The sequence below is a fragment of the Salmo trutta genome, chromosome 14 (genome assembly GCF_901001165.1).
Source record: "Salmo trutta chromosome 14, fSalTru1.1, whole genome shotgun sequence".
Lineage (NCBI taxonomy): Eukaryota > Metazoa > Chordata > Actinopteri > Salmoniformes > Salmonidae > Salmo > Salmo trutta.
The window spans coordinates 37,905,949-37,933,620 of NC_042970.1; the positions used below are offsets into that span (position 1 = coordinate 37,905,949).

The following is a 27,672-nucleotide window of genomic DNA, read 5'->3' on the forward strand; positions in this document are numbered from 1 at the left end:
CTTTTGATATTGTCTCTTTGTGTATTTATGTAGTTTTTGTCATTGTTATGTAAATTCTAGTTTGAAAAGATGATGTATTTCTTTTTTGGAACATGAAGCTTATTATGTTGCCACAGTGATCAGTCATTTGTGTTTGGGATGTGTCAAATGGCATTATATTCCCTATATAGTGCACTACCCATATGGGCCCTGGTCAAAAGTAGCATACTATATTGGGAATAGGGTGCTATTCGGAATACAACCTGGGTCTTTCACAGTCAGAGCAGCGATGCAAAAGTACACAACAGAACTCCTCAACGAGCCACCAGGTTGGTAGCTATATCTCGCTATATTTAGTCTGCTCTCTCATCATGGTGGGGTGGGGGGAGGAGGGGGACTCACAGGGAGTTGAGGCAGGTGACATCACAAATACACTCATGTTAGCTTAGAACTGGAAGGAACAAACAACTTGATGGAGCGGAGGCGGTGATGATGATGGTGGTGGTGATAGTGCGGGGAGAGTGGGAATATGACTGTTTGGACCTAGTGCTTTTCTATTAGTTCTGGAATTACTGGCAGCATTCAAATGACGCAGGATTCTTCAGCCTTATCGTACATTTGACACTTATGCTCCTCACAAGGAGTGCAACAGATGGGGTGGATGGATTTCCTCACAAGGAGTGCAACAGATGGGGCCACAACAAGAATTTTAAAACAATAAAATAACATTTATTGAGATTTAACAAAATAAATAATCTGCTGTTCAGCATAACAAACGGAGGAGGTTGTTTAATGCTTGTGAGGCAGGAGGTTACAGTTTAGGTACTTCATGGAAATAATGTGTCCATTCCAAATTGCACCTTTTTTTCCTGTATAGTGCACCACCTTTGACTAGAGGTAGGCCCTGGTCAGAAGTAGTGCATTACATAGGAAATAGGGGACCTTTTCGGATGCAGAAAATGTAATGTCCTGGATTCTCCCTGATTTCCTAATCATCCAAACACCTTTCTTTTAAACATTCATTCCCAGTAACATCTGACTATGTATTCTTACAAAAAAAAGTGAATTCTCCAAAACTCCATAATCAAAGAATTTAGTGTTTGATACGACATACATACTGTATTCAAAAAAATAACATTGGGAGATGAGCATTCTTGTCTTTGTTAACTTAGTAATTGCCTCAAGAGTTATGCAAATTATTTTTGCTTGTTTAAGCCTTATTAAGTTAAATCAAAGAATGTTGAGTTCACCAACAAATATAATCTAAGGGCTCAATAGTGTTAACATATTAACATCCAAACCCACCCCTCTAAATTAACATAGTTTCAGTGGGTGTCAGTGACAGTTGCTGCAGTATTGGAAGAAAAAGGCATCTGAACCTGATTATCTTCTCTGTACACATTGCCTTTATCATCTAACGGTCAACACTCAAATTAGTGACACTTTGTAAAACCAATCTTTAACGGCAGTGTCATAACAGATACTTATCCAAATCTCAGTGACAACCTTGTATCAACAGAACGAAAATAGCACCAAAAGTTAGTCATGATATCAACATTTTGCATCCATTGTCCTGGGGGCAGGGTGGGGGAGGAGGAGATTATGGGGATTGGGATTATGTTCAAAGTGGGCAAACTGAGACATTGTCACATCAGTGTGTGACATACCTCCTACATTTGCGTAAGTGTTACCGTAGCCCTGTGGATGCATGTGGCTAATGCCCTCGCAGGGCTGTTTGGAGTGTTTGGGCACACTATATACAGAGGTAAAGTTGTAGAGTGCCTATCCCTCAATTTCAGTACTGGAGGGCCATAGTATTAGAAGGTTTATGATGCTTTACCTCTCCCTGAACCACCCGATTCAGCCCATCATGGGCTCCGTCCCAAATAACACCCTATTCCCTATATAATGCACTGCTTTTGACCAGAGTTCTGATCAAAAGTAGTGCACTATGCAGGGAATTGGGTGTAATTTGGGATGCAAAATTGATTTAGATTGGAATGATTAATTCCACCTCCCCAGTACTCCCAAGTGTCAATGGTTTAAGTATAGATGGAAAGCCTGCTGAGTTGTGCCCTCCAGGATCTGAGTGGAGCTGAGAGGCAGGGTTGTTGATGGGTTCTCGGGATGATGAGTGGTTGGTTTCACTACTTTCCTCCGTGGTCCGAGTCATCTTTGGTGCTGCCAGGGCTGCTGCTGCTGCACACTGCTATTGAGCCCCTCCTCTCCACCTTGACCTCAAAGTCTGGAAGAGGAACGATAAGGGCTGTTAGCCTATATGGCCGACTGAGACAATATGATGACAATAAATTATTACTCCCCCTGAACATTTGATTGGTATAGAGTACTTCACTTAATCAAAAATAATACAAGGGGAAATACAACACCATGCAACTATAGTAGCACTCTTTAATATTTGAAATGTAATATGTCAAGAACTTGAATTTAAATGTCAAGGGTTTTGTCTGCCAAAATGTGAACCCACTTATAAGCTAATCGGATAATATTGTAGATGGAGTCAGTACAGTCAGAGAAGACAAGTCATGTTGCCTTGAGTTAGTGTGAGAGAAATGGAGAAGGAAACCAGGGTGAGTGAGAAGAACAACGGACGACGGAGGGGAAGTGAGAGGGAGACCGACGTCATAGAGAGATGAAACATGTCATTTTGGTTGTTTTTCCCCTCTACTTAAGAAGTCGAGGAAGAGGTAGAAAAAAAAGCCTGTGCCATTTCCCTGCCCACAGGTTTTTATTTTTGTTCTCTGTCGCCTGGTGAGTCAATGCAACGCCCCTCCAATTACCGCCCACTTCTTAGCCCCCTCTCTCGATCCATCCCGCCCTTCAGCCCACAAGCCTAACACAATGTGACGTCAGCTGGTGAGGAGTGAGGGGGGAGGGGGGGGTTCCGTTTCTACTGCCCCCACAGCACTTCCTCTGGCCCCCCACCATTATTCTTTCTATCTCCCACTCTTTCTCTCCCACTCTCTCTCTCTGTCTCCCTGTATCTTCTCCACCCTGCCTACTGTGACAGCCCAGTACTACAGCACAGTAGCTTTATTAACATCTCAATAGCTTCACTTTTACATTTTAATGACGAGTGACAAGATGTGACGGGGAAAGGGTTAAGTACAATCATTTTAAGTGTCGCTATTATTAACATGTGCTAGAAGACCTCATGGCAATTTGACTGTGCTAACATCCATGTCAACTTTCCGTATGACTTTCTAATCTAAACTGTAGCTGGATGCTCCCTCCTCAGCCTCCCCTCTCTATCCCCCCGACTCATTTCTCGCCTTTCCCTCTTCTCCAGTCCCAGCTAGAGAAACAGCTCTGGATAGTGGGAGGCATCACCCGAGACAGCAATACTGGCTATACAGGGGCAGTATGTTAAAGTGATAATGTAAGTTTGTCAAATGTTTTCATACCTCGAAAGTGGTTTAATATCAGGAGACAATGTCCCAGTCATTGTCCCAGGACATTTGTTGCGTTGATTTAGCTCGATTCCGCTGTATGTCTCAAACTCAAACGAATAGGAAAGATAAGCACCGTTTAAAAATGATGAAATGAGACATTGCCTATCTTTCCTATTAATTTGATAGAGACATGTAGCTGAATATACACAACAAATGTTGTGGGATGGACTCGTCTCAACATAACACCAATTTTTAGGCATGAAAAAGTCAGACTATCACTTTAAGAGTGTTAGCATGATAACTCTTGCATGATAATGTTTGTAAGCCATTATTCAGAAAGTCACCTGTGGTATGTGTCCCCTCTGACCTAAGGCTGATCTTGCCAGCTCGGTCATGTGACACCATCTTAGCCAATCGCAGCCCCTCATCCATGAGCGTTTGTTGCATGAGATGGCGACTCCAGTTGGCAGGGATGGAGGTGTCGGTGGGGGGGCGGGGGGATGGAGATTGGTTGCACTGTGAGGCTACGTCTATTAGGACAGACAGGGTTAGGTGTGAATGCCATTTTGAACCAATCATATATAGCTGCTTCTTGACAAGACTGCGGCTGCGTCAAGAATGGCATCCTATTCCCTATGTAATGTACTACTTTTGACCAGGGCCCATAGGGCTCTGTATAGAGAATAGGGTACCATTTGGGACATAGCTGGACACTACAGAAAACATGAACTATTACCAATAGTGCTTTGTAGTCAGTGGGGCTCTGTGACATTTAGAGAAACACATAAAGAATGTCTGGGAATGAAATATGATTAAGTGACACTTACTGTACAAGATCAGCGGTAAATGTGTTCAACAATTACTGTATTTACATGCAAGACTTACTGACTTGAGCTGATATACATACTAGTGTTAAAGAAAATATATTTGGATCTGGACACTGTATGGACAGTTGAAGTTGGAAGTTTACATACACCTTAGCCAAATACATTTAAACTCAGTTTTTCACAATTCCTGACATTTAATCCCAGTAAAAATTCCCTGTTTTAGGTCAGTTAGGATCACCACTTCATTTTAAGAATGTGAAATGTCAGAATAATAGTAGAGAGCTTTTATTTCTTTCATCACATTCCCAGTGGGTCAGAAGTTTACATACACTCAATTAGTATTTGGTAGCATTGTCTTTAAATTGTTTAACTTGGGTCAAACATTTCAGGTAGCCTTCCACAAGCTACCCACAATAAATTGGGTGAATTTTGGCACGTTCCTCCTGACAGAGCTGGTGTAACTGAGTCAGGTTTGTCGGCCTCCTTGCTCGCACAAGCTTTTTCAGTTCTGCCCACAAATTTTCTATGGGATTGAGGTCAGGGCTTTGTGATGGCCACTCCAATACCTTGACTTGGTTATCCTTAAGCCATTTTGCCACAACTTTGGAAGTATGCTTGGGGTCATTGTCCATTTGGAAGACCCATTTGCAACCAAGCTTTAACTTCCTGACTGATGTCTTGAGATGTTGCTTCAATATATCCACATAACTTTCCTCCTCATGATGCCATCTATTTTGTGAAGTGCACCAGTCCCTCCTGCAACAAAGCACCCCCACAACATGATGCTGCCACCCTGCGCTTCACAGTTGGGATGGTGTTCTTCGGCTTGCAAGCCTCCCCGTTTTTCCACCAAACATAACAATGGTCATTATGGCCAAACAGTTCTATTATTGTTTCATCAGACCAGAGGACATTTCTTCAAAAAGTATGATCTTTGTCCCCATGTGCAGTTGCAAACCGTAGTCTGGCTTTTGTATGGCGGTTTTGGAGCAGTGGCTTCTTCCTTGCTGAGCGGCCTTTCAGGTTATGTCAATATAGGACTCATTTTACTGTGGATATAGATATATTGATTTGCACTTTTCGCACCAAAGTACGTTCATCTCTAGGAGACAGAACATGTCTCCTTCCTGAGCGGTATGACGGCTGCGTGGTCCCATGGTGTTTATACTTGCATACAATTGTTTGTACAGATGAACGTGGTACCTTCAGGCGTTTGGAAATTGCTCCCAAGGATGAACCAGACCTGTGGAGGTCTACAAATTTTTGTTCTGAGGTCTTTGCTGATTTCTTTTGATTTTCCCATGTTGTCAAGCAAAGAGGCACTGAGTTTGAAGGTAGGCCTTGAAATACATCCACAGGTACACCTCCAATTGACTCAAATTATGTCAATTAGCCTATCAGAAGTGTCTAAAGCCATGACATCATTTTCTGGAATTTTCCAAGCTGTTTAAAGGCACAGTCAACTTACTGTATGTAAACCTGTGACCCACTGGAATTGTGATACAGTGAATTATAAGTGAAATAATCTGTCTGTAAACAATTGTTGGAAAAATTACTTGTGTCATGCACAAAGTAGATGTCCTAACCGACTTGCCAAAACTATAGTTTGTTAACAATACATTTGTGGAGTGGTTGAAAAACAAGTTTGAATGACTCCAACCTAAGTGTATGTCAACTTCTGACTTCAACTGTACCTTGTGTTAAGCTGTCCAGACTCTCTCCTGATAAGCTGTCCTCGTCAGCCCTCTGGGACACACCCTCTGAACCCTCCACACCATGGAGGGAGGACACACACTCCGACACTATCACCTGAAACACACACCAAACGTCATAGTGTGTGTGTTACAATGCAATTACTACTGAAAAGTACTAATGGCATACATTTATATATAGTATAGGGCAGATTGAAAAGTAGCCATGGTATAAATTACAGTGTATGAATTTTTGCAATTTCATTGATTTATTCTAATTACAGCTTATTCATTGTCTACCAATGCTGGATCAATATGGTACTAATATTACGTTGACAAAACAGCTTTTGTACACACACTAACTAATTTAAACAGAGTGAGATAGAGTTTGATATAGTTTTAATCTTTCTTGTTAGGGGTTCAGAGACTTTAGCCCACTCACCTCATGTTTCACTCTCTTTTGGGATGGTAAACTGCAGTCATCTGCACTTGTTCTGTAATAAGATAAATAAATCATAAAGTAAAAGGGCAATCCTCTTGTGCAAACTCCAGGATTCAGTTGGTCCTGCTGTCTGTTAGTTCATTAGCAAGTAGTAGCTCATTATATCCAATTAAAATATACTGAATAAAAATATAAACACAACATGCAAAGTGTTGGTCCCATGTTTCATGAGCTAAAATTAAAAATCCCAGAAATGTTCCATATGAACAAAAAGCTTATTTCTCTCCAATTTTGTGGACAAATTTGTTTTCATCCCTGTTAGTGAACATTTCTCCTTTGTCAAGATAATCCATCCACCTGACAGGTGTGGCATATCAAGAAGCTGATTAAACAGCATGATCATTACACAGGTGCAACTTGTGCTGGGGACAATAAAAGGCTACTCTAAAATGTGCAGTTTTGTTACACAACACAATGCCACAGATGTCCAAGTTTTGAGGGAGCGTGCATTTGGCATGCTGACGGCATGAATGTCCACCACAGCTTTTGCCAGAGAATTTAATGTTAATTCCTCTACCATAAGCCACCTCCAACTTTGTTTTAGAGAATTTGGCAGTACATCCAACCGGCCTCACAACCGCAGACTACATGTAACCACGCCAGCCTAGGCCCTCCATATCCGGCTTCTTTACCTGCAGGATCGTCTGGGACTAGCCACCCGTACAGCTGATGAAATTGAGGAATATTTATTTCTGTAATAAAGCCCTTTTGTGGGGAAAAACTAATTCTGATTGGCTGGGCCTGGCTCCCCTGCCCAGTCATGTGAAATCCATAAATGATGGCCTAATAAATGTATTTAAATTGACTGATTTCCTTCTATGAACTGTAACTCAGTAAAATCTTAGAAATTGTTGCATGTTGCGTTCATATTTTTGTTCAGTATATAAAAACTGATGTTGTGTAACCAAAACTTGAGGCGATGTGACTAACAGTAAACACATACATTATTCATTGATTTTGAAAGATATAAAAAAAAATCTTATTGATTATATGAGACGCTTGAGTTTTTGAAAGTGCTTTCATTTAGCTGATCACAAAGTATGACTTTGTTTTGGAGCAGATGCACTGGCTGCAGTGCTGTCTGACTAGTAGCATGACATTCGCCAGCCTTAGCTATGTGTGCTGTGGGAGTTCCCAGCTTTCCCGCTGTTCTATACGTCCATCTCTCTTCGCCCCTATGCTGCCTGCAACCATATAGTAGTTTCTCTACGCTCATGTCTGGTTGAGAACAGGACATAATATATTTTCATTTCTCATATAAGTCTCTCTATATTTGGGTTTCCTTGAGTGCGTCCCAAATGGCACCCTATTCCCTACAGACGTAGGATCTTAATTTGAGCCAGTTTTCTTCAGCAGGAACATAATCCTGCAGCAACAGCAAATGTGAATTATTATGTGAATTATAATGAATGGACATATTTGTAGGGGTTGATTAATTTTTCATTGGGGCAAATCAAGTCAGAATTTTCTAAGTGGAAATTTCTAACTTTAGATGCCTTTTTAAAACTCAAATACATTTACATTTGAGATAGCTTTTTCTGCTATGCAGGAAAATTCTCAGCAACAAAAGAGTGGTCAAATTAAGATCCTATATCTGTATGTAGTGCACTACTTTTGACCAGGACCCATAGGGGACACAGCCTAGTTGTAGAGGAAGAGACAGAAGGTGAGAGGGTGGGAAGGTCATCAGACGGGGGTGGGCAAGCTCCTAAACTGTGGAACCTCTTGCCCTTACCTGGCATGCTTGAGTGTGGAGGTGTAGGCGCATTCTCTTGCCACCTGTCTAGCCAATGAGAAGAGCTCTACCCGTCGCAGAAGCAGAGCGTTGTCACGCATACAGAACTGGGCGGCGGCTTCATTGATGATCAGCTGAACATGAGGAGGACATCAAATAAGGTCAGAGGGGAAAGAGAACATTAGAATGATATGAACACTATGATTAAAAAAAAAATACAACCCACTGGGCAAAAACTGGTTGAATCAACTGTCACAGTTTTCTCCTTCGTCTGAAGATATCTCAAAATCACTGTCAGAAAAAGTGGACCAATACGCAGCGGATTGCGTGCTCAACATCATTTTTTATAAATTATGATGTACACGGACAAAACAAGAAACACGAATGAACCGGTGACAGTTTTACAGGCTATACATAAATCTAGCAGTGTAAAATAAAACAACCCACAACCCCAAGAGAAAAACACACAACTAATATATGACTCCCAATCAGGAACAACGATATCCAGCTGTTCCTGATCGGGAGTCACAAGACTAACACAGAAACAGAACAACTAGAAACTACATACAACACACAACTTCTGCCACGTCCTGACCAAATACTAAACAACTACTCCCTCTGCTGGTCAGGACGTGACAGTACCCCCCCCCCCTAAAGGTGCAGACCCCGGAATGCACCTTAAAAGAAAACACAAAAAATCCTCCAATACAAAAAAAATAAAAATACCCCCGAAACAAAAAGGGGAGGGAAGGGAGGGTGGCTGCCGTCAATGATGGTACCTGTGCTACACCCCCCCTCCCCAACCCACCTATATTGGAGGCGGCTCAGGTGCGGGACGTGGACCCCGCTCTACCCTCGGCGTCGCCCACTTAGGCGGCGCCCCTGGCCGCGTCGGAGGACTGGTGGGCGACCCTGACTGCACCCGGCTGGCGGGCGATTCCTGCTGTGCCCGGCTGGCGGGCGACTCTTGCTGCGCTCGCCTGGCTGATGACCCTGGCGGCTCCGGCCTGGCTGATGACCCTGGCGGCTCCAGACTGGCGGGCGGCTCTGGCGGCTCCAGATTGGCGGGCGGCTCTGGCGGCTCCAGACTGGCGAGGCTGGGCTGACGCACTAGAAGCCTGATGCGTGGGGCTGGTACTGGACGTGCCAGCCTGGAGACACGCACCTCAAGGCTAGTGCGCGTAGCGGGAAACACTGGACCGTAGAGGCGCACTGGCGGTCTCGAACGCAGGACTGGCATCACCCCTACTGGCTGGATGCCCACTTTCCCCTGGCACATGCGGGGCGCTGGTACTGCGCGTACCGGCCTGAAAATACCCGGCCTCGCCACAGCACCCATCACCCCAAAGCACGGGACCTGTCCAGTATGTCTCTGCCCAGAAAGGGTACGGGGAGCTGGCCTGGGGCTCCATCCACGCCCAGCCAAACTACCCTTGTGCCCCCCCCAAAAAAATTATTGGGGCTGCCTCTCGGGCTCCCTTACCAGCCGTGTTCCCCGGTCCTCACCAGATTTCCTCCGCTGCTTGGTCCTTTTAAGGTGGGTTGTTCTGTCACAGTTTTCTCCTTCGTCTGAAGATATCTCAAAATCATTGTCAGAAAAAGTGGACCAATACGCAGCGGATTGCGTGCTCAACATCATTTTTAATAAATGATGATGTACACGGACAAAACAAGAAACACGAATGAACCGGTGACAGTTTTACAGGCTATACAAACAACCCACAACCCCAAGAGAAAAACACACAACTAATATATGACTCCCAATCAGGAACAACGATATCCAGCTGTTCCTGATCGGGAGTCACAAGACTAACACAGAAACAGAACAACTAGAAACTACATACAACACACAACTTCTGCCACGTCCTGACCAAATACTAAACAACTACTCCCTCTGCTGGTCAGGACGTGACATCAATGTTGTTTCCAGGTCATTTGAACCAAAACATTTAATGTGACGACGTTGAAGCAACGTGGAAAACTGACTGGATTTGAAAAAAGTAATCAATGTAATTTCATGTTTTTTTCACCCAACTTTTAACCTAAATCCAATGACATGGTGACATTTTTTATTGATTTCACACTGAATTCAGGTTACTTGAAAATTCAAAACTAGACGTTGAACTGACGTCTGTGCCAAGTGGGAATGCTCAAGCCTCACACATATACTAGTACACAGATAACTATATTAGTGGAAACACTGATGCCCTCACCTCGTGGTGTGTCAGCTGCTTGCCCTCCCTCCTCTTGGAGTCGAAGCGGCCGTAGATGAGGCTGTACTTGCGGATCTCCTCCTCCATGGCCATGTCCTGGGGTGCCATCTTGAAGATGTGGCCCACCGTCTTGGCCATCTTCTTGTTCATCCTAAGGAGTGTCTTCACCTCTCTGGGGTCCGACCTGGGCAGGGTCCTCAGGAGCCTGTCCACGCTCTCCCCCACTGCCCGTGCCGTCTCCCCGTCCAGCTGGCCCCCAGGCCAGGCTGAGAGGACCACCAAGGAGAGGGAGGAGGAGGAGGCTGGGGGCGTGGAGGGACCTGGGGTACGAGGGGGGAGTAGAGGTGGGCTGGGCTGCTCCTCGTCCACCCCTGAGGCTGAGACCGAGGCACTGTTCCCATCCGGCTCTGGGCTGAGCCAGTGGGGGTCCATTGGGGACAGCATGCCCCTGTAGTGGGTGTCCGGGGGCTGTGGCGAGGCCTGGGAGCAGGGGCTTCTGGGGCTCCCGCTGTGCATAGGGGTGAGGCACGCCCTGTCCTCCCTGTCTAACGGCGACCCCGGCTGCCCATTACTCAGGGACTTCCTGGGTCCTCCAGCGGCGGTTCCGCTGGCACCCGTCCCGTCCACCTTGAACAGCGGGATGCCGCCCAGGGGCACGTTGGCCAGGGGCTGGTTGAAGAGGGCCGGGTTGGCTGCCCAGTCGCGGAGGGCCTTCTGTAGACGGCGCACGTGCAGTGGCTTGGTCGCCATGCCGACCAGCGCCATTATCTCCAGGAACTCATCCTCTGCAGCCTCACAGAGCTGCTGCAAGTCGTCGCCGCCCTGCTGGATGAAGGTGTCGTAGTAGGCCAACAGGTTGGCCCTCTGCAGCACCCGGTACAGCTGCAGCTCGCCCAGCATACGCGGCAGAGACATGGCGTAGGACTGTAGACAGGAAAGGAGGAACAGACCGGAGGAGAGTTACTCAAGACTAGAGGTCGACCGATTAATCGGAATGGCCGATTAATTAGGGCCGATTTCAAGGTTTCAAAACAATCGGAAATCGGTATTTTTGGACGCCGATTTGGCCGATTTGTATTTTTTTTTTTTAGACCTTTATTTAACTAGGCAAGTCAGTTAAGAACACATTCTTATTTTCAATGACGGAACGGTGGGTTAACTGCTTTGTTCAGGGGAAGAACGACAGATTTTTACCTTGTCAGCTCGGGATTCAATCTTGCAACCTTACGGTTAACTAGTCCAACGCTCTAACCACCTGCTTTACATTGCACTCCACGAGGAGCCTGCCTGTTACGCGAATGCAGTAAGAAGCCAAGGTAAGTTGCTAGCTAGCATTAAACTTATCTTATAAAAAACAATTAATCAATCATAATCACTAGTTAACTACACATGGTTGATGATATTGCTAGTTCATCTAGCCTGTCCTGCGTTGCATATAATCGCTTAGGTACACGTTGCTCCAACCATAAACATCAATGCCTTTCTTAAAATCAATACACAAGTATATATTTTTAAACCTGCATATTTAGTTAATATTGCCTGCTAACATGAATTTCTTTTAACTAGGGAAAATGTGTCACTTCTCTTGCAAACAGAGTCAGGGTATATGCAGCAGTTTGGGCCGCCTGGCTCGTTGCGAACTGTGAAGACTATTTCTTCCTAACAAAGACAGCCGACTTCGCCAAACGGGGATAATTTAACAAAAGCGCATTTGCGAAAAAAGCACAATCGTTGCACGACTGTACCTAACCATAAACATCAATGCCTTTCTTAAAATCAATACACAGAAATATATATTTTTAAACCTGCATATGTAGCTAAAAGAAATCCAGGTTAGCAGGCAATATTAACCAGGTGAAATTGTGTCATTTTGCGTTCATTGCATGCAGAGTCAGGGTATATGCAACAGTTTGGGCCGCCTGGCTCGTTGCGAACTAATTTGCCAGAATTTTACGTAATTATGACATAACATTGAAGGTTGTGCAATGTAACAGGAATATTTAGACTTAGGGATGCCACCCGTTAGATATAATACGGAACGGTTCCGTATTTCACTGACAGGAAAAACTTTTTGTTTTCGAGATGATAGTTTCCGGATTCGACCATATTAATGACCTAAGGCTCGTATTTCTGTGTGTTATTATGTTATAATTAAGTCTATGATTTGATAGAGCAGTCTGACTGAGCAATGGTAGGCAGCAGCAGGCTCGTAAGTGTTCATTCAAACAGCACTTTCGTGCGTTTGCCAGCAGCCCTTCGCAATGCATTGCACTGTTTATGACTTCAAGCCTGTCTACTCCCAAGATTAGCCTGGAATGGCTAGCTAGTTAGCCGGGTGCGCGCTAATAGCGTTTCAAACGTCACTCGCTCTGAGACTTGGAGTAGTTGTTCCCCCTTGCTCTACATGGGTAACGCTGCTTCGAGGGTGGCTGTTGTCGATGTGTTCCTGGTTCGAGGCCAGGTAGGAGCAAGGAGAGGGACGGAAGTTATACTGTTACACTGGCAATACTAAAGTGCCTATAAGAACATAAAATAGTCAAAGGTAAATGAAATACAAATCGTAGAGAGAAATAGTCCTATAATTCCTATAATAACTACAACCTAAAACTTCTTACCTGGGAATATTGAAGACTCATGTTAAAAGGAACCACCAGCTTTCATATGTTCTCATGTTCTGAGCAAGGAACTTAAACGTTAGCTTTCTTACATGGCACATATTGCACTTTTACTTTCTTCTCCAACACTTTGTTTTTGCATTATTTAAACCAAATTGAACATGTTTCATTATTTATTTGAGGCTAAATTGATTTTATTGATGTATTATATTAAGTTAAAATAAGTGTTCATTCAGTATTGTTGTAATTGTCATTATTACAAATAAATAAATCGGCCGATTAATCGGTATCGGCTTTTTTTTTGGGCCTCCAATAATCGGTATCGGCGTTGAAAAATCATAATCGGTCGACCTCTACTCAAGACTCCACTTAAGTTTAATAAATGTCTCATCAATGGAAGGAGAAAACAGCTATGATGTATTGTGTTGTGTGGACAGAATGCTTTATAAATTTTTTTGCTATATGGAATAATCCTTCCTCCCCCCTCCATTCTCTCTCCCTGCTTCATTCCCTCCCTACCCCCCTCTCATCCATCGGAGCGATGGATGAGAGGGGGGTAGGGAGGGAATGAAGCAGGGAGAGAGAATCCCCTCCCTCCTTCACCATCTCCCTCTCTCCCCTTCCCCACTCTCATGTCTTTCTTTCCCCCATCTCCACCTCTCGCTCTCTCTCTCCTCTCTCCCACCACAGACATGATATTGAAGCATAGATATGCGTCAAGAGAATTGACACAAGTCAATACATTGCATTCAATGCAAAAGGATATTCAGGCAGACAGACAGACTCTAACCTCAACCCTAAACCTAGCTTCATGTCCACACCTTGGCTCAACCCTGACCCTAAGCCATGGGGTTGGAGCTATGGTTAGGGTTGATGTTGGAGTTAGAGTTGAGCTTGGATGTGGACAAGAAGTTAGGGTTATGGCTAGGGTTACATTTGAGCCAATATGTGGACATGAATTGAGGGTTAGTGTCGGGTTGAGCCAGGAGTGGACATGAAGCTAGGGTTATACTCTTAGAAAAAAAGGGTTCCAAAAGGGTTCTTCGGCTATCCCCATAGGAGAGCACTTTTTCACTTTTTGTTTCCAGGTAGAACTATTTTGGGTTCCACGAAGAAGCCTCTGTGTAAAAGGTTCTACATGGAACTCAAAAGGTTTCTACTTGGAAACAAAATTGGTTCTTCAAAGGGTCCTCCTATAGGGACCGCCAAAGAACCCCTTTTAGGTTCTAGATAACACCCTTGGAAAAGGGTTTTGGTTAGGTTAAGGGTTGAGCCGGGATGTGGACATGAAGTTAGAGTTAGGTTTAGGCCTTAGACATCACCCTAACCCTAATCCAATTAACAATGCATTAATTTGCCCCTACCCCCACTACATGGCAGAAAGGTAGGGTTAATGTCTTTTTGAGTGACATCGGAGGTTGATCCTAGAAACACAATTCACATATGGGATCATTCAGCAGACGCTCCCGATGAACACAAGCCTACACCTGACCGGGGGACCGCCATGACCCGGCATATGAAAGTTAAAGTCAATCGACCCTAAATAATTTTTGACCTCCATTGGACACAATGGCCTTGCAGTTGTAGAAGTCTTAGAATGAATTCTGAAGAGAATGTCAGTAAAAAAAAATGGATTGACTTGAAACTTGAAACTGCCTGCCTGCCTGCCGGCCTGTCTGTGTGTCTGTCTGTCTATCTGGGGAAAGACAGAGAAAGATACAAGAAACAGGAAGGGAAGGAGAGAGAGGGGAGGGGAAGAGAGGGGGAGGGGTGGAAGGGTGAAAGAAGGGGGAGGGAGAAAGAAGAGAAGGATGGGGAGATAAAGAGGAAGTAGAGAGAGAGAAAGAGGGAGGCAAAGAGAGGGAGAGAGAAGGAGGGAGGAAGAGAAAGAGAGAAGAGAGAGAGCGAGGAGAGGGGGATATGAGAAAAGAGAGAGAGACATGTCGGTCACATGTCTGTCTGTCTGTGAGTTTATACAGCGCCTTCAAAAATTATTCTTATCCCTTGACTTATTCCACATTTTGCTGTTACAGCTTGAATAAAAAAGGTATTAAATATATTTTGTCACCCATTTACACACAATACCCCAGAACAACAAAGTGAAAACATGTTTTTTCAAATTTTTACAAATGTATTGAAAATTAAGTACAGAAATATAAACATACAGTTGAAGTTGGAAGTTCACATAAACTTAGGTTGGAGTCATTAAAACTCGTTTTTCAACCACTCCACAAATTTCTTGTTAACAAACTATAGTTTTGGCAAGTCGTTTAGGACATCTACTTTGTGCATGACACAAGTAATTTTTCCAACAACTGTTTACAGACAGATTATTTCACTTATAGTTCACTGTATCACAATTCCAGTGGTTCAGAAGTTTACATACACTAAGTTGACTGTGCCTATAAACAGCTTGGAAAATTCCAGAAAATGTGGTCATGGCTTTAGAAGCTTCTGATAGGCTAATTGACATCATTTGAGTCAATTGGAGGTGTACCTGTGGATGTATTTCGAGGCCTACCTTCAAACTTAGTGCCTCTTTGCTTGACATCATGGGAAAATCAAAAGAAATCAGCAAAGACCTCAGAAAAAAAATGTGTAGATATATATATGTACTTTGGTGCAAAAAGTGCAAATCAATCCCAGAACAACAGTAAAGGACCTTGTGAAGATGCTGGAGGACATTTCACATTCTTAAAATGAAGTGGTGATCCTAACTGACCTAAAACAGGGAATTTTTACTAGGATTAAATGTCAGGAATTGTGAAAAACTGAGTTAAAATGTATTTGGCTAAGGTGTATGTAAACTTCCGACTTTAACTGTAAGTATTCACACCCCTGAGTCAATACATGTTAGAATCAACTTTGGCAGCAATTACAGCTGTGAGTCTTTAAGAGCTTTGCACACCTGGTTGTACAATATTTGCACATTAATACTTTTTAAGTTCTTCAAGCTCTGTGAAGCTGGTTGTTGATCATTGCTAGACAGCCATTTTCAAATCTTACCAAATATTTTCAATACGATTTTAGTCAAAACTGTAACTAGGCCTCTCAATATCATTCAATGCCGTCTTGGTAAGCAACTCCAGTGTATATTTGGCCTTGTGTTTTAGGTTATTGTCCTGCTGAAAGGGGAATTTGTCTCTCAGTGTCACGAGTGTGTGTAGGAACGGACCAAGGCGCAACATGCGTATCGTTCCACATCTTTATTATATAGTGAAACTTAGCCAAACAAACAATAAACTATAAACAAACAACAAACCGTGACGACAGAGGTGCAACATGCACTAACTCAAAATAATCTCCCACAAACACAGGTGGGAAAAACAACTACTTAAATATGATCCCCAATTAGAGACAACGATAATTGGGAATCATACAAAAACCCCAACATAGCAAAAAGAAACTAGAACACAACATAGAAAAAATAAACCAGATAAACCCCCCAGTCACGCCATGACCTACTCTACCATAGAAAATAAGTGCACTCAATGGTCAGGACGTGACAGTACCTCCCCCCCCCCAAAGGTGCGGACTCCGGCCGCAAAACCTGAAACCAAGAGGGAGGGTTAGGGGGGGTGTCTAGTGTTGGTGGCGGCTCTGGTGCAGGACGAAGAACCTTCTCATCCTGCGGACGTGACACTCAGTGTCTGTTGGAAAGCAGACTGAACCAGGTCTTCCTTTAGGATTTTTCCTGTGCTTGGCACTATTCCGTTTATTTTTATCCTAAAAAACTCCCTAGTCCGTGTCGATGACAAGCATACCCAAAACATGCAGCCACCAACATGCTTGAAAATATGAAGAGTGGTACTCAGTGATGTGTTGGATTTCCCCAAACATAACGCTTTGTATACAGGACACAAAGGGAATTCCTTTGCCACATTCTTTGCAGTTTTACTTTAGTGCTTTATTGCAAACAGGATGCATGTTTTGGAATATTTTTATTCTGTACAGGCTTCCTACTTTTCACTCTGTCATGTAGGTTAGTATTGTGGAGTAACTACAATGTTGTTTTTCCATCCTCAGTTTTCTCCTATCACAGCCATTAAACTCTGTAACTGTTTTAAAGTCACCATTGGCCTCATCGTGAAATCCCTGAAGGGTTTCCTTTCTCTGAGTTAGGAAGGATGCCTATACCTTTGTAGTGACTGGGTGTATTGATAGACCATCCAAAGTGTAATTAATAACCTCCCCAGGCTCAAAGGGATATTCAATGTCTGCTTGTTTTTTTTTAATCTACAAATAAGTGCCCTTCATTGCAAGGCATTGGAAATCCTGTGTTTGAAATTCACTGCTCGATTGAGGGACCTTGCAGATAATTGTATGTGTGGGGTACAAGGATGAGGTAGTCATTCAAAAATCATGTTAACCTTTTACTGCAAAATCTGTGTGTTCTTGGTAGTCTTAAACAAATCTACATTGAAAAAAAAGTATTACCCTCACACAAATGTTTATGGGCTTTAAAAAAAACAAAATCTGTCAGATATAGAGTTGAAATGTATTACATTTTTTGCATCCCAATATGACACTTTATAAACATCACAGAAGACTTTTGACATTTCCTGTGTAAAAGAAAAGTGTATTAATTATGAAATTATTAAAAATATTAATAACATTCCACCCATGAGGCCACTAGGGGTGTACCCTATTATTGCACCATGCTATTTATTATGTGACTTGTTAAGCAAATATTTTTTTAGGCTTGCCATAACACAGGTGTTGAATACTTAATTTTTATGTTTTATTTTATTTCACCTTTATTTAACCAGGTAGGCTAGTTGAGAACAAGTTTTCATTTACAACTGCGACCTGGCCAAGAAAAAGCAACGCCCCACTTAAGCCCCGTGTGGAAAACAATTCGAGCTGTTTCGAATGGAAGTACCAAATTCGAGCTGTGTCTAAGGAAACCTGGGCCAGTGCAGCCCAGTTTCACAACTAGTGCCAGCTCGATTAGAGTTCGGCCTGGTGGAGCCGTTACTATGCAACCACCAAACTGATCACTGCTGGATACTGACACAATGTAGCTAGCTCGTCTGGGCTTGTTGCTGTTAGCTAGCACTTAGACAAGCAGTACTGCAGTAGTCAGACATGACACGAATTAGCACCATAGCTGGGTCCTTCATTTTTTTGCACTTACACAAAGTTTTATGAGAACAGTCAGCCCTCAAATGCTAGCAAATCAGAGTTGAAACACGCTAGCTAGCTAGCTAGCAGGAATTTTTGCCGGCCAGGTCGTATTGAAAGATGGATAGCTACATTATATCAAACCTGTCGTCTGGTTTGCTTGGTTAGCTAGCTAGCTAATAGCCAATGTGATGGCAAATAAGGAATTAAGATAGCTAGCCTGTTGTGCTAGTGATGACGCTAATCGTTTAGCTAGCTAGCTAACGTCAGCAAGCCAGACTCACTCAGATATATATATAACTTTAGTTACAGCATGGTGAGGGTGAATTAAATTCTTCAATATCTTGCTAGCAACAAGAAAATATGGAAAAAGTCAAGGGGTGGGAATACTTTCTGAAGGCACTGTATGTCTGTCTGTCACCAGTTTTTGCCTAATGCTCAACCATCTTGATGCATATTTATGCATCAATTTCTCAGGCATACACAGCACATGCGTCAAGACGCATACCTGTTCGCAATAAATGTATTGAGAATTTTGTCACATCTTTTGACTATCTGTTATGTTGCAGAATGTCTCATATAAGAACACATGAAGTCAATATCAATCAAATGTCTTGTATAAGAAAACACTAAGTCTACTACCATTTTTTATTTTAACCCAAATTACACACGAGATTCTTATACTAGCCTACTTTTCCTGATAGTTTATTATTATTGATGATCATCTTTGACAACACTTCACGTGTGGGTGCCCAATCCTCTATACCTCAAATATGCAGGATGTGTTCTCCAATTACGCATGTACAAAATGTACAGTTTAGACATGCACAATTATTTTGTTTTTTCAAGATCTGAGAATTAAAAATAGTTTGTTAAAAATAGTTTGTCTTCTTATGAGGACAGAATTTGCGAGTTCATATGATGCACAAAGCGACGGTTACGAAAATAATAATTTAAAAAACAATGACAATAATTTAAAAAACAATAACAATAGTATTAGGCGAACATCCATAGTGCAAGGCAATACCAGACGATCCATCTTTTTACGGAACTAAACACGCATGTGAAATGTAATATTTCATCATAAAAATGTAAATAACTCCAGCATAATCTCTCACCTCGTTCAAATCGTCCGATGGCTGAATTGGCAGAGGGGACCTGCGCGCGCTGAGTGACCCGAATCCAGTTTTCGCGCAATCTGTTGAACCTCGTAATAGACTAGATTATCTAAAAAAATTATTTACATCAGCAATCCTAATTGTTATCTCACTTTTTACCTTATCGAAAGTCTCATCCCTCGACGACTCTTTTTTTTTAAAGTCCCATCCAGTCCCGTTAACTAAGTTTCCATCAATGTAAGATATTTGATAAATACATACTTTTTAAAAAGCTATTGTACACAGCCTACTGTAAATGCCTTAAATGTATTTATATAATCGCTTTATTTCCCTGTACAATCGTTATCTTTCTCACTTCTGACTGCTGTTGACACCAGCTAAATCCCATAACTCGTCTGAATTCGTTGGCAGTTATCTTCCCCCCGCGAACCGTATTGGTTGCTGGCTGCCTTTTTGCTGGATGTGTGGGTGCGAGAAACCTGGGGGCGGACGCCATCTGACCGAAAAAGAGCTTTCCTCTCTCCCGGTAGAGAGGCGGCTTTCAAATTGGAGATGTGGGAGGCGGGGGTCTGAAAGACTGAGGTTTGCTTAGTAACCCTTTCATTTTCGGATTTTATTTGCCCACTTTTCAATAAGATGCACCTGTCTAAAATGAGCCTATTTAATAAAAACTGAGGACCACATAGCCTACCATTCTGCCTGGTCAGTCACAGAAATGTGTGAGGTGAGCTGTATGCTTCTATAGGCTATGCTGCTAGCCTAACCTTCAATTTAATTCATCTCCTTTTATTGTACTAGAAAAGTTATTTGGGTACTGTTTCACAAATAAATATTATTGATCTACAGCACAGTCGTAAACAACATGGACATACAGTAATAGCCTAACAGTGCGGCATAATCATCAAGTGGTTGGCAAATGGTGAAGGACTGTTTCCGATCGTTTGGGTAAATTCTTTGTGTGACGCATGAGACAGGGGATTCCCCGATGACGCAACAGGCATCACTGTGAATTTGATTTACACTAGGTCTACAACATTGCAGTTTTTTCATTATAAATAGGCTAAATTAAAGTGAAAATCAGCAGTTGAAACAATAATAAAGCATAATCTCTTCCCTGGCTTGTTTCAATGAAAAGCAAAGGAATGGGGATGGAGAAATGTAACCACTCTTAAAATTCAAAGACAGAGCTGTTATCAGGATAAGGTAAAACCCAGATGCAGACCTTGTCGAAGTAACAATGTTTATTACAGCAACAGGGGCAAAGGTACAGGACTGCAGGCAGGCTCAGGGTCAGGGCAGGCAGAGTGGTCAGGCGGGCAGGCTCAGGGTCAGGACAGGCAAGGGTCAAAACCAGGAGGACCAGAAAAGAGAGACTGGGGAAAAGCAGGAGATAAATACAAAAAATGCTGGTTGACTAGACAAACAAGACGAACTGGCAACAGACAAACAGAGAACACCTGTATAAATGGAAAAAGGAGATAAAGAGCTGTAAGACATGGGTTTAACTCAGGACACATGAAAGGTGGGGTGTATATGAAGGGTACGGGGCAACAGAAGACGAACAGCAGAGGGACTTCCGTGGCAGAGCAGGGAAGGGTGTTGTGTGCGTATTCCACCCACACAAGCTGCTGGCTCCAGGTGGTGGGGTTGGCGGAGACCAGGCAATGCAGAGTTGTCTCAAGGTCCTGGTTGGCTCGCTCCGACTGGCCATTGGACTTGGGGTGGAACCCAGAGGACAGGCTGGCCGACGACCCAATGAGGGTGCAGAACGCCTTCCAAAACTGGGACGAGAACTGAGGACCTCGGTCAAAGACCATGTCCACAGGCAGTCCATGGATCCGGAAGACGTTCTGCACCATGAGCTGGGCCGTCTCCTTGGCCGAGGGTAGTTTGGGGAGAGGAATGAAGTGGGCGGCCTTGGAAAACCGGTTGACCACAGTCAGGCTCCAACATGACTGGCCGTGATTATTTTGATTGGTTTAACTTGGGGACAAATTGATTAAATGGTTTATGTTGAGTATAGCTGTGATTTTGCACAAAGCAACATTGTCTCTATCATGTCCCTCCTTCGGGTCACCATGTAGGCGTTGAAGCATGCTGACATGTTCTATCTGAGCCCTCTCAACTAAATAAGCAGGGCCGGTCCTTGCCGTTCTGCCGCCATAGGCGAAACCAAAAAATGAAAGTTAAAAATACTTATTTTCATGATGTTGAAAATACATATTTTACAAACGTTCAAAATATGTATTTTCTGGATGTTGAAATTAGGCTCATTTTTGGTTCTGAATGAAAGTTGAAAATAAGTAATTTATAGACATCTATGTTTGGGCCAAATCAAGGCTGGTCTAGACCGGACAAAATCTGAACCAAACATAGACGTCTAAAAGGCGTCGGCGTTGGTCCTGTACCAAATAAATACTTCCAAAAGGCGTCAGTCCATGCTTACTGAGGTGTAGCTTACAGTGTTGTCTGGTATTGAATTTTATGAATGCCCATTTATGTGGTAAGCCTACCATTTGTAAAACACAAAAAAAAACATATCCAGACAGGACCAAAAAAAGACGTCCAAAAGACGTCACCTTATGCTTACTGGGGTGTAGCCTACCATGTTGGCCTGCAATAGAATTTTATCCATGTTGCAGGCCCACCATTTGTAAACCAGGTAAATGCATTGGTTTATTAGTCCTGATTCCTGTGACTAATCAATTTGGCTATTTAAGCTCTGAATATCAGCTACCCAACTTTATCATGAGTTATCATGAGCCTATTTGCAATGTGTTTACACAGCAGGAAATGCAGAAGTATTTTCTTTTTCATTATGATCAGCTTGTCAAAAATGTGCAGATACAAACTTGAAACCACTGGTCATGACAATGGGGTGAAACTCCTGGACAACAGTTGTGATTGTAATTCCATATTGTCCATTTTAATTTGACCTGGCCTGTTTTTAGGATATGTTGTTTGTTAACATGACAACTCATTTTTTATTTGGTTGAGTGCCATTTAGGTTAGGCTATTTGATCTGAGAAACCTGCATGTTGTTCGTCTCATTACAGTGTCATACATTTTATCTCCAGGCTGTAGGCTACAGAAAAGGCCACATACTGTCTACCATATCCTATATCAGCTACATGATTTATGTTCACAAATGTTTTTGACAGAACGTTGGTGGAGCGCCGCAGAGTTGCTTCTCTCCAACAGCATCCTGGAGAGGTACGTTGGACAAAGTGGGCACTGCTTACCAAAGGGCGACATCAGCTCTCACCTAAAAAACCCATATGCCACTGGTTGAGAGAAATTGTCAGTGTTTTTGGTCAGAATTAAGTGACGTTGTATGTGTTGTTGTTGGAGGTGCGGCTTGGCCAGTTTAGCTCAGACAATGCCGCCTCGTCAATCTGCAGCCATAGGTGGCTGCCTAATCCTGCCTAATAAACTGGCCAGCCGTGCAAATAAGCAATACTTTTTTCTAGATATCAAAATACGTGTGTGTGAAATGAAAGTCTACAGATTGAAATGAAAACTAAGCTATAGGCTACACTTTTTCTATTAGACCTATAGTACACTTTCCTAACATTCAAATAATAGTAGGCCTATTAGTTGGACCAGAGAATTCAGATTTCGTTTTGAATACGAAATAATGATTGCCCTCTTAAAATATCAGATTGACTATCTTCAAATTCGTCATACATGTAATTGTGTGAATAAAGGTGATATTTTTAGGTCTTCTGAGGCAGAGGACACCCACAGTGTGTTCAGTCCATCCCGCCTCCTTTCTATCCATCCATCTCCTGCCTGTCACTGACTGACACAAATCCCCTGGAGAGTGAGCTGTGCCCCCTGCCGGTTGCAAGCCCCCCTTTCCTACCTCTCTCTCCCCCAGACCTCCCCCTTCTGAAAGCCCTGGTTGATCTCACAGCCGCCCACACAGACTATTCGCACACACACAAGTACACACTCTCTCTCTCTCTCTCTCACACACACACACACACGGACACTCCTTGAGGAACACACTTTAATACAGCATCCGGAATGGGCAGAAATAGGCTAGAGAATGCAATGCACCAGGGAGTGTGTGGGTGGGTGGAGAAGGCAGACATGAGAAAATGGATGGCGTTTGACAGTAGGAAAAAGTGACTGCATGATATCCATGTTTGCATTGTTGAATAAACAATGACTTGTTTTGTTTAAATAGGGAATAAGTCAGAAAATAGTTTGCCTATTATAATTCTAGTCTTTGAATTATTATTTAATTATTAGTCCTTTATAGACTAATTTGAAGATAATTACTTGAAGATAATACAATTGCAGACCCATATCTTTTTGTTTATATAAAGAGAAACATTATGATTAACGCTACATTCATCCTCTTTTCTTTGTACTCAGTTGCCATTTAAAGTTGCATTAGAAAAATTTTTTGGAGCGAGCGTAAACTTGTTCTGGCAAAGATTGGGTTAATCTAGGGGAAACAAGGTTGTGGTTTGTGTACCGTTGGCAAAATGTCCTTTCCTATTAAAGCCATAGGCAAAGTCATTGGTCATATTCCCCCTTGCATGTGTTGTTACTTTACTTTCATTAATCTGATGACTGTTATTTATCTAATCAGCTAACGATTAAATTAATCATGTAACAATTAACTCATTAGGATTTGGGGCACCAGGACAGCGGTTCTTTAAAGAGTTACCATCTCCGGAATTATACTCTAAAGGTCTTTACCTATCACACCCATAAACAGTCAACTTATCATAACCTTGTATCATATCATCATTCTTTACAGTCGTAACCTTGCATCTGCAAAAACCTGGGCCTTACTTATGATTCAGTACTACACAAATGGTTTAACTATTTATTTACTAGCTAACTAAATGGGAACACAGGATAAACATACACACTTAATACATTAGAAACAGGTCCCTAGCGGACTGACAACAACATGGCTGCTTGTTACAAAAGACATGGAGTGGGCGAGAGAGAGAGAGGGACAGATAGACTTAACGTTGGTACATTTAGAAACTACTCTCACTTATACTTTGCACACGAACCGCTGCCTGCTTAGAGTAAGAAATCATGAATGTATTTACGTGAAAATCCTTGTTTTCTCTCTGTGGACAGGGCCTTCTTTGAAAGGGGGTTGGACCTTTTCGCGGGACGCTTGTAAGGCTCTGATTGTCCAAACGGGGTTCCTCTGTTGTTCTCCTCTGATGGTCGTCCGGTATCCGGTGACTTGTCGTGTAGTCCTGAACAGAACTACAGAGTTTATTCTACTTACATTCACTCTGGAAGATGCTTATTTGAAGATAGGCTATCCAGCCGTGTCGATGGTTCCCAGTGGGGTTGTTGAGAGTAGCGTGCTACGGTGATTTGAAAAGAGTAGTAGAATGGTCCCACTTAAATTCACTTTCGAAGATACTTTACTTAGGACAGCTAATCAGCCTTACCAGTGATTGTCTAGGAGGTGACTTTATCGTCTCTACATCGTGTTGAGACTCAGTTCAAACCACTTTAAACGTGAGCTGCAGCGCTACGTCTCTCTGGCCTAATATGTTAATTCTTAACCCATCATTTTATACAGTTCGTTCGAAAGGGTGGTTCTGTCAGGCTGACACTGTCACATGGAATGACGCTGGAAAGACGAAGCAGGTACAGGGAGTCAAACATTTAATAAGGAACGGACATGGAATGGAACTACAGGAACAGCGTCAGCAAACGAGTAACACAAACAAAAAACAATTAATGCAGAAGCAGGGAACAGAACAAGGGAACTGACAAATATGGGGAGGAAATAAACAGGTGATGACTGAGTCCAGGTGAGTCCAATATCGCTGATGTGCGTGACGAGGGAAGGTAGGTGTACGTAATAGATGGCAGGAGTGTGTGATGCAGGGTAGCCTGGCACCCTCAAGCGACCGGGGGGGGGGAGCAGACCTGACAGACAAGCGCTCTGATCTCACTTAAGGGGGTGGTGCTTACCACTCACATCCCTCTCTTAACAAAAACACTTTCATCATTGTTAATATAGCACGCACAACGTAGAGGATGGACATTTCGTAAATGTAGTGTGTTACAGTATTTTCTTTATAACAATTTTAATGCCATTACAAAATAACAACCAAACCGACGTCAGTGTTCTTTTAGGTCGCCTCTGACCATTCCCCACATTCTCTGTTAGAAAGATTGTTCCAGTATTCGCTTTAGAATGTGTTAGAGTTTCGGCAGGAAAATCTGTGAAACAAAGGCACATTCCTTTGGTGAATTTGGAGAGGAAGAGACCTGAATGTTCTTTCCTTGATTTACAACAGGGTGTGAGCTGTCAACCCACACCAGTTCCCTTCTCCCCACCTCTGCGGGTGAGAGGGGGTCTGGTTGAAGTTATTTATTTCAAAGCTTATCTGACCTATTATCCTCACAGGACAGTCATGACACATGCATCAACCAATGGTCGCATGCCATGTCATCGACTGTGTCATCGATTGATATATTGCAGTTATTCCGCGTTCAAAACAACTGGGATCTCGGAATCTCAGACTTCCAACTTCAGTGCGTTCAAAACAACTGGGAACTAGCTCAGACTAGCTCAGACTGGGAAAAATCAATTTGAGCGGTCATCTAACTCGGGAACTCGGGCCTCTTTCTAGAGCTCCGACTTTCTGACCTGAAGATCACTGACGTCATGATTTGAGTTCCCAGTTGTTTTGAACGTGGCATTTGCTGATACGTAAAATACCTATCCTTTAACGCCAAACACAGGAGATGAGAAGCAGGTACAGGGACTGAACCATTTAATATAGACAGACATACAACTGAACAAGAACAGCGTCTGGACATAAACACAACACGACAAACAATGCTACAACAGGGAACAACCCAGAGGAGCAGACATATATGCAGAGGCAATCAACAAAGGGAGGGAGTCCAGGTGAGTCCAGTGAGCGCAGCTGCGGGTAATGATGGTAACAGGTGCGTATGATGACGGGTAGCCTGGCGCCCTCGAGCACCAGGGAGGGGGAGTGGAAGCAGGCGTTACATATCCAGACGTTGTAAGAACGGGCATGTGTCAGCAATGCGTGGGCAGAGGAACACGCCCCAAATATCTGTCGGATGACCGGTTGACCTTTCTTGGGTGAGTGAAATCACTCCGAGCCCTTACCAAAACACAAAACATGGTGGACAATTTCTCTCGCCTCGGATTTAAAACCAGTAGTAATCATCAACTTCAATGACAGTTATCTTAAAATTAAAAAATATATCTGATATTCCCGCACCCCAATAACATTGTCGCAGAGGAGGGATTGCAATGGGCACACACTGGCCATGCAGTAGCCAACTAGTTAGTTAATAGTTAGCTAATCGTGAACACCAAACGACGACATTAGCTAGACTCCGAAGCTCATGGGCACATGGGCTACAATAACTAACTGGTTAGCAGTGGTGTAAAGTACTTAAGTAAAAATACTTTAAAGTTCAACTAAAGTAGTTTTTTGTGGTATCTGTACTTTACTATTTATATTTTTGACAACTTTTACTTTTACTTCATTACAAGAAAATAATGTACTTTTTACTCCATACATTTTCCCTGACACACAAAAGTACTCGTTACATTTGACTGCTTAGCAGGACATGAAAATGGTCCAATTCACACACTTATCAAGAGTACATCCCTACAGACTCTGATCCGGTGGACTCACTAAACACAGATACTGTGTTTGTCTGAGTGTTGGAGTGTTGGAGTGTGCCCCTGGCTATCCTTAAATTAAAAATGACAATTGTGCCGTCTGGTTTGCTTTATATAAGGAATTTGAAATTATTTATAATTGTACTTTTACCTGTAATACTTAAGTATATATTAGCAATTACATTTACTTTTGATACTTAAGTATATTTAAAACCACATACTTTTAGACTTTACTCAAGTAGTATTTTACTGGGTGACTTTCATTTTACTTTAATCATTTTCTATTATGGTGTCTTTACTTTTACTCAAGTATGACAATAAGAGTACTTTTTCCACCACTGCTGGTTAGACATGATGACACCATGGGCAACACTAACTGGTGACTAGTTCTCTTTCAGACAAATATGTTCAACTCATAGTTAGTTTATCAACTGACCACCGTATTTAGGATAGAAACATTACTGAAATGTAGCTAGCTAGGCAGTAGCCACTACTAGCCAACAAATCGTGGATTACCTATTATTTGATATATGTAGGTTAATTTACTCATATCAAGCAACAGACAGTTTGGGGAAAGGTACAAATAACAATTAGTGGACTTGTTTAATGAATGATCGGACAGTGAAACTTAAATTGATCGATAGCTAGCTGGTGAAGCTTTCATTTATTCCCAATTAATTAAACTGAAGCTAGGTTTCCCAAATCATGTTTACTGCTCATGCAGGCGAGCTTCTGTGTGGCGTCACACATCAAGAAGTCTCAACCTATCCTCCCGACGCAACTCATGAA

General features: G+C 42.7%; 1 protein-coding gene across 3 annotated transcripts; it reads right to left on the reverse strand.

Moving 5' to 3' along the window:
- Positions 1-686: 686 nt before the first annotated feature.
- LOC115208003 (NGFI-A-binding protein 2-like) lies at positions 687-19,657 on the reverse strand. 3 transcript variants are annotated; one of them, XM_029775687.1, is made up of 8 exons: positions 19,374-19,657; positions 19,215-19,294; positions 10,358-11,281; positions 8,145-8,278; positions 6,350-6,401; positions 5,911-6,025; positions 3,734-3,919; positions 687-2,224 (listed from the first exon to the last, which is right to left on the reverse strand). In XM_029775687.1, exons 3-8 carry the CDS (start codon positions 11,270-11,272, stop codon positions 2,127-2,129), a joined length of 1,500 nt encoding a protein of 499 aa, XP_029631547.1. In that variant the 5' UTR covers positions 11,273-11,281; positions 19,215-19,294; positions 19,374-19,657; the 3' UTR covers positions 687-2,126. The 3 variants fall into 3 exon arrangements, with proteins under 3 accessions (XP_029631547.1, XP_029631548.1, XP_029631546.1); XM_029775688.1 differs by lacking the exon at positions 19,215-19,294; XM_029775686.1 differs by having other exon boundaries at positions 19,215-19,657.
- Positions 19,658-27,672: the final 8,015 nt, after the last annotated feature.